This window comes from Lutra lutra, chromosome 4 (genome assembly GCF_902655055.1).
Source record: "Lutra lutra chromosome 4, mLutLut1.2, whole genome shotgun sequence".
Lineage (NCBI taxonomy): Eukaryota > Metazoa > Chordata > Mammalia > Carnivora > Mustelidae > Lutra > Lutra lutra.
In genome coordinates, this window is record NC_062281.1 from 141211410 (window position 1) to 141219113 (window position 7704).

The following is a 7704-nucleotide window of genomic DNA, read 5'->3' on the forward strand; positions in this document are numbered from 1 at the left end:
TAAGTGCCCGTTCTGCACTGAAGAGAAGGCAGCGAGGCTTGGGAAGGGCTAACCCCACAGTCACGAAAGGGCACAGAAGTGAAGGATGCCTGCACCAAACTAGAAGTGCAAATTCTAGAAGCATACACACCTGAATGGCCAGCTCTATGAACCCAGGACCTCCCCCTCATTGCCCCCTGGCTGGGGGTTCAGCTCCTCTCACGTGGGGGACACTGGGCACACCCCCCTCAAGTCCTTCCTCTGCAGAAGGTGCGAATAGAGCCGCCAAGCCTGCCCCCTGGCGCTCCAGGCCTATCCCCGCAGGTTCCTCAGTTCCCCGCCCCCCCGCTACCCTCCGGCAGCTCACAGGTAGCCTCTGACTGGCTCCCGAGGCTGTGATTGGTCTTTCTGTTGCCACTGCCCACCCTCCCCTCACCCCCCCCCCCCATCACCAATGCAGACTCCAGAAGCAGTGAATTTGCCCGCCAGCGCGCTCAGTTGCCACCATCGCTAAGGCTGACTCAGGGAGCAGTGAATTGGCCCGCTAGCGCACTTGTTCCTGCCTTGGAGAAAGGTAAAAGCTGTCTTCCGCTTTTATTAGGGAGCACTCCAAAGTGAGATGTAGTGGGTAAACCGGTCTGGGCTGCTGTGGGTGAGAATGGGAGGCCTAGTTGTTGTGGAGGTGGCTATCTGTCCCTCGATGTCCCGGGGACAGTCCCTGTAGGTAATTGGTCTCTACGGCACCGGAACAGAGAGCATCCTGGCCCCGTGGGCTCCCTGGACACTCTGTCCTTACCTCCATTATTACTAAACCGGGTGTTTGGGTGTCTCCAAGCAACAGCAATTGACAAGTGGCCAGCGGGGTTCGAGGCTAGGCTTTACTGGGGCTTATGCTCCAGCATAAGGGAGACGGCACAAGGAGAAGAATCCTCAGGCTGACTCGCTGGGGAGAGGTCAGGGAGAATTTTTTAGAGAAACTTAGATGGGAAAAGGGGGACTCGGAGCACATAGAAGCAGGAATTTATTAGCACCTGTGCATTTATTATCCTTCTTCATGCATAACGCATCTAATTAACATGATAAATCTCCAACCCTGGGCATGATTTTTAGTATCATAATGAGGACAACAGTCAATGAAAGGACAGTGATGGGGTCCATCTTGGCGCAGACCGTTTTGGTCTTCCCCATTCTTGGTATGGCAGCCCTCCCTTCCGGAAACGTCCTGCCTCCGCCTTTCCCGAGACATCTCCGCACTCAAGGGGCATAGGTTTCAGCTACCAAGGAATGCTGGGTTTCTCCCTCAGGATTAAGGGGACCTGACTCCAGTCCCCACTCTGTCTCAGGTTGGCAGGCTGTCCATTGTTTCAGCTTCTCATTCTGTATTTAGATCGGAGTAGGGTGGTGTGAAAGAAAATGGATGCGTGGTCACCGGTGCAGTAAGCCTAAGGCATCATAGGAAGAAGTATGAGCGAGCCTCTCCTTCCTGCTCACACCGCCTTTTGTGGCGTCTGGGATGGGCACTGAGCCTGGTTCTGCTTCAGAGGAGGGAGGGAGATGGGCTTGGGGAGTGATCTTAGACCCTCCGGACTATCCCCAGGGAGCGGCTAGACAAGGAGACACGGGGACACCCTTCTAATTTCAAACTCCTATCTCACTCTTCCGTTCTTTCTCCCTAAGAATCTTTTGCTCCTGGGTAAGTGCCAATAACTTGCACGCTCCTCTCCCCGCCAATTCCTGCAATGGGCAATAATTGCTTTGGCTTTAAGAAATGGCCGATTTGGCGACTGCGGCCTCTGCCCACCCTGATTATCATCCCTGCCCTCATGCCCCAGAACAAGAACAAAGACTGCTGCATTGTGCTTGGCACTGCTGGCATGGGCAAGAGCGTGTCAGTGTGGAGGTGGGTGCGTGGCAACTTTCGCGATGCGTATCTGCCAACCATCGCAGATACCGACTGCCATGTGCTGAGCTCCAACCACGGCGTCGGGGCGCTGTACAGCACCGAAGCCACCGGCAGACCCCGCTACCTGGGTCTGCAGCGCCTCGCGGTTGCTAGGGGCCCTGCTGTCTTCCTGGTTTACTCCGCCACCAAGAAGCAAACCCTGGAGGAGCTGAAGCCTTTCTATAAGCTGATCTACAAAGTCAAAGACAACACCTTGCATAAATACCCTATCATTTTGGCGGACAGCAAATGCCAAGAAAGCCGCTGGGAGTCTACAGTAAGTGCTGCCTGCGCGTTGGAGTGGAATTGTGCCTTCTTGGAGACCTCCGCTGAGACGGATATCAGTGTGCAGGAGATATTTCACACGCTGCCGAACCAGGAGAAGACGCCTGCCGCCTGCCTTCACCATCCCCAGAAGAAATCCCTGATGCCGGAGACCGCGGAGAAGCTGCTTAACAAGTACATCGTCCTGTGAGCCCCGGGGTCCTAGGATTCTGAACTTCTTCCCTTACAGTGTGCAGAAAACATGGAGCAGTCCCAGTGTAATGTGTTACCTGTGTGTGAATGACTTCTGTGCTGTGGTTTGGGTAACAACTAGGTGCCAAGGAGGACAGGAAAAAAAAGGAGTGCATGTATTTAAAGACTACTTGTATAGATGTTAGAGATTAATATTTGAAATAGAGAATGAAATGCTTGAAAGGAATTGAAAGAGGCCACTGCTCTTCTTGTAGTTCTAATTATGGTGTGTTATTTTAAAACATTCCAAGTCCTATAAAGTTGCCATTGTGTATTTAATTGTTAAAAAATGTGTTTTGGGGGCACCTGGGTGGCTCAGTCCTTAAGCATCTGCCTTGGGCCTAGGTTATGATCCCAGAACCTTGGGATGGAGCCCCATGTTGGGCTCCCTGCTCAGTGGGGAGCCTGCTTCCTCTCCCACTACCCCTGCTTGTGTTCCCCTCTCACTGTCTCTCTCTGTCAAATAAATAAATAAAATATTTTTAAAATGTGGTTTTGCCACCAAAACTGGCAGATGAATTTCAAACAGACATGTTAAACAAGGTAAATAAATGGATATTCTAGAGCCGAGCATTGAGGGCGGGGGCAGAGAAAATGGGGAAGGTGGAACTTGCTTATTAAATGTGTGCCGGTTGTTTTCAAAACCATTTAAAAATGTTTGGGTATTCCATGTAGCTGTTTTTGTGACTCAAATCAAGCTTTTCCTGCATGCAATCAGCTTTATAATGTCTTTTTCACTGGTCAACAACAAAAATACCCATTGCATTAAAATTTCAACCACATCTGGGTGAGGTTTCTAATAAGAACTTGAGGCATATTCCCTCCTGAAATTAGCCAGTGCGGGCAGGGGTGCAGTTAAAGGGTCCCTGAGATGCAAAGCTGGTCTGTATCCATAACCATTCCTAGGCTGACATCTGGAAGAACTCCAGAAATCTCTGAAAAGGGTGCTTTCTCTCTTGCTGTCTTGGAGATGGTGGAAAGCAAGCCTCGCCTTTGGCTGCCTCAAAGTCTTCCCTCAAGAAATGCTGGATATGGGGAGTGGGGAGGGGGATGGAAAGTAAGGGAAGAAATGGTGGAATGTGAAATTCAAGAAATTCCTCCTTAAGGAAGTTTTTTTTTTTAAAGATTAATTTTATATTTGAACATACTTTTTTGAGTAAGGGAATACCTACCCTACATATCTTTTTTTTTTTAAGATTTTATTTATTTGACAGAGATCACAAGTAGGCAGAGAGGCAGGCAGAGAGAGAGGAAGGGAAGCAGGCTTCCTGCTGAGCAGAGAGCCCGATGTGGGACTCAATCCCAGGACCCTGAGATCATGACCTGAGCCGAAGGCAGCGGCTTAACCCACTGAGCCACCCAGGCGCCCCTATACATATCTTTTTGAGTGTGACTTTTTAAATTGGGGGAAGGAGTTTCTTAATTTGGTGACTTTTTTGCCATGAAATATTTATTATCGAACAAATATCACTGAATAATTTTTGTTTTTAAAAAATTTTAATGATTTATTTTAGAGAGAGAGATAGCACAAGTGTGAGGGGGAGAGGGAGAGAGAATCTCAAGCAGACTCCAAGCTGAGCATGGAGCCCCATGCTGGGTTTGATCCCAGGGTCCTGGGATCATGACCTGAGCTGAAACCAAGAGTCAGACGCTTAACCAACAGCACCCACCCAGGCACCCCAATTTTTGTGTTTTAAAAGTAGTTTCCTATAGCTTGATTCTTAGGGGAAAAAGCATATTGTTGAGAAGTGCTCATAAACACAAGGCAAATTTGGGGAAAGATCTATTTGCACATGTATAAGAGGATAATAAGTTGCATTTTGGATAACACAGTTGTTAGGATAGTCAAGTGGAGCTTTCCTTAGGGAAAAAGCACATTGTTGAGAAGTGCTCATAAACACAAGGCAAATTTGGGGGAAGATCTATTTGCACATGTATAAGAGGATAATAAGTTGCATTTTGGATAACACAGTTGTTAGGATAGCCAAGTGGAGCTTTCCAGTGGGAATTAGACTGGGGCTAGGGGCTGGAGACAATGATTGTGAGTTTTTAGCATAGAGCTGGTAGCAAGGTTGTGCAGGGAGAAAATGAGGCAAGATAAATGGATTTAGGCAGAATCCTGAGCAACACAAGCACATTAGAAAGCTACTAATCTAGAGGAAACTGCAGATGGCACTTAGAAGTGACCAAATGAGGAAACTCACAATGTGCAGTAGCACACTGGAGAAATGAGTTTCAAAGACAAGCATGTAATGTACTCTATCACAGCAAAAATTTCTTAGAAGCTGAATAAGATGAGGATTAGAAAGCCTTGCTCATATTTAGCAGTTAGGAGATTTCTGGTTTCAGAAAAGATAGAGTAGTCCCTCTATTCCTCCCAGGTACTACTTCTTACAACTAAAATAACTCTGGACATAACATAATAAAGAAGCAAAGGAAAACACTTAAAGGTGGAAAGCAATGTACTGCCTAGGAACCTGGGGATGTGAGGAACAGCATGATGGTGATTCAGGTTTTCTTATTGTCCATCCAGGACAAGACCATGCAGAATGCCTCCAGGTCAGAGCTGCCAAAAGGTACAGATCAAAAACACCAAAATGGGGCACATTTTCCCTAGCCAAAGCACCAGGAAAAGATTGGTTTAATAATAGAAAACCTTCTTGATGATATGTACCCAAACATCAAATGACATGAGCGAAACCCCTGCTCTCCCCCCGCCTCCCCAGGAAAGATCTGGTTTTCCACCTCATTACTCCCTGCCCTGCAGAGGCAGAAGGTAGTTTCCTGATGTCCCTCCTGGTGCTGGACACCAGGACAGTGCAGGGAGCCAATCTCTACCTTAGAGCAGCAGGTCCCCAAACCCTTTCCCCACTGGAAGCTCGATGTCCGTGGGGCTGAGCAGGGAGTTCCTGCTCTCTGTCCCCTGTCAGCAGGTGTTTGGCAGGGAGCTGAGCCTCCATCTCCACCTGTCAGCAGCAATGCTGATGACATGGTGTGGAACAGAGCAAGCCAATGGTCTACTTCTCCCCTAGCCCACCCGCACCTTCATGAGTCTCTGCTCCTGTGTCCATAATCAAAAGTTCGGGACACAATGATCACTTCCATCTCTCCCAAAAAGTCCTAAGTGAGAAAATTTACATATTACTGCTTGGATTGCAGCAGGGAGGATATAAACCATTCTAACCATTCTCTGCACTAACAGTTTTATTCAAAAGAGCTAGAATCTATAGCTTCTATTTTTGCACCATCCAACATCATAGCCTCTGGCCTTATGTGAGGTCTGCACTTAAATGTTGGCTAGTCCAAATTGAGATGTATTGCAAGCATAAAATAGACTCTGGACTTAAACAGAAGGAGCAATGTAGACAAGCTTATATATTTTTAAATTTATTACATGTTGAAATGATAGTATTTTAGATAGGTTGGTTTAAGTGACATATATTATTTAAATTAATTTGATGTTTCTTTCTAGTTTTTTTTTTTTATTTTATTTTTAAGCAATCTCCACACCCAAAATGTGGCTTGAACTCATAGCTCTGAGACTAAGGGTCATGTGTTTTACTGACTGAGCCATCCAGGCACCCCTCTTTCTACTTCCTTAAATGTGGCTACCAGAGGGGTTTCTAGGTGGCAGAGTCAGTTAAGCATCTGGTCTTGGTTTTGACTCAGGTCAAGATCTCAGGGTCCTGAAATCAGCCTCCATGCTCAGCGTGGAGCCTGCTTAAGACTCCCTCTGCCCCCTCCACCCCCACTAGTGTGTTCTCGCTCTCTTGCTCTTTCTAAAATAAATTTATGTTTAAAAATGATACTTAAGGGGCACCTGGGTGGCTCAGTGGGTTAAGCCTCTGCCTTCGGCTCAGGTCATGATCCTCAGGGTCCTGGGATCGAGCCCCGCATCGGGCTCTCTGCTCAGCAGTGAGCCTGCTTCCTCCTCTCTCTGCCTGCCCCTCTGCCTACTTGTGATCTCTCTCTCTCTCTGTCAAATAAATAAATAAAAAATTTTAAAAAATGATACTTAATATCTTTTAAATTTATATGTAATCTTTAAATTTTTAAAATATTTAAATTTAAATATTTAAAATTATATTCATAGCTCATCCTTATGTCCTACATATCTTCTGAGTAGGCAGTGCTGATATATGTTCAGAGTCCTATCGGAACTAATTTCTTTTTTTTTATTTAATTTAAATTCAGTTAGCCAACATATAGTACATCATTAGTCACAACTAATTTCTATTTTGAATTTGATTACATACATAGCCAGGATCAACAATCAAGAATCAAAAAATGTTAGCATGTATATAAAATAATATGTGTCGTCAGATGTCTAAGTAACTTCATGAAATTCAAGATTAACAGAAATGGAACAAAATCCACTGAGATGTATGTTTGCATATAAATTAATTTGAATAGTACATCTATCAGCTACATTTATAAACCCAGGCCCATGGGCTCAGCGCTTGGAAAAATAAACATGTCAGACTGTGTATTCAGTGAGTTGGTGAGGATTAAAATAAATGAAAACTGAAAATATGCCTACCACATTGATAATGATATTTTCCCGGGCCACGGATACTGACAACCCTGCTAGCCACTTGACACCAAGAAGTGGAAAGTGGAGGAAAGAAACCTGATGTGGGAATAATACCATTTTGTAAACTGAGATCCAATACATTTCACTATTCAACACTACTATTATGGGGATATGGTGGTGTATTCATGGAAGTCATCCATTTTGTCTTCCAGATGAATAAATGTATCCTGGAAAGGATCTCACAGACTCCAAATAGCATTAGAATTCTCTTTCTGCCTCCAAATATCCTTCCCAGTATCCTCTCTGAGTATATCTCAGCCACACACCCTTTTCCCAACCAGCCTGGATGATTTGCTGCCCCAGCCAGCATCTTAGGTAGTTGTTCCTTTGCTCTTTCTTCACAGAAGGTGCTTTTTCTTCCATTTTCTGCCTACCAAAATTTTATTCACCTTTCAGAATCCAGCCCAAATACCAAAGGCCACTCCCACTGAAGTCTTCCCTATTTTTTAGTAATCATTTACAGAGAGCCCTGGGGTACAGAGTCCCTATCTTCAAGGAGCACGTGATCCAACACAGGAGATGGGGAAGAAGATAAAAATACACAGCATTCTGTGGCTGGTGCCATGAAAATGAGCGCACTCTCCACGCTGCTATCATATTGGCCTTGGAAAAATACACTTAAAATGCACTAATTTAAAAAATTTAAAATTACACTTGATTGCACTGCTGCTTT

At 45.5% G+C, this 7704-nt stretch overlaps 1 protein-coding gene across 2 annotated transcripts; it reads left to right on the forward strand.

The window, feature by feature from the left end:
* Positions 1–754: 754 nt before the first annotated feature.
* On the forward strand, positions 755–7188 carry DIRAS3 (DIRAS family GTPase 3). 2 transcript variants are annotated; one of them, XM_047727238.1, is made up of 4 exons: positions 755–932; positions 1657–2392; positions 4971–5013; positions 7010–7188. In XM_047727238.1, the coding sequence occupies exons 2-4, from the start codon at positions 1719–1721 to the stop codon at positions 7034–7036; spliced, it is 744 nt and encodes a 247-aa protein (XP_047583194.1). In that variant the 5' UTR covers positions 755–932; positions 1657–1718; the 3' UTR covers positions 7037–7188. The 2 variants fall into 2 exon arrangements, with proteins under 2 accessions (XP_047583194.1, XP_047583195.1); XM_047727239.1 differs by lacking the exons at positions 4971–5013; positions 7010–7188 and having other exon boundaries at positions 1657–2721.
* The last annotated feature ends 516 nt before the right edge of the window (positions 7189–7704 follow it).

Coding starts and splice junctions, on each gene's coding strand:
- DIRAS3 (XM_047727238.1), top strand. CDS start 1,719: ATGGGCAATAATTGCTTTGGCTTTAAGAAATGGCCGATTTGGCGACTG. Junction 2,393..4,970: donor CTTAACAAGTACATCGTCCT/GTGAGCCCCGGG, acceptor TTGTCCATCCAG/GACAAGACCATGCAGAATGC. Junction 5,014..7,009: donor CAGGTCAGAGCTGCCAAAAG/GTACAGATCAAA, acceptor CCCGGGCCACGG/ATACTGACAACCCTGCTAGC.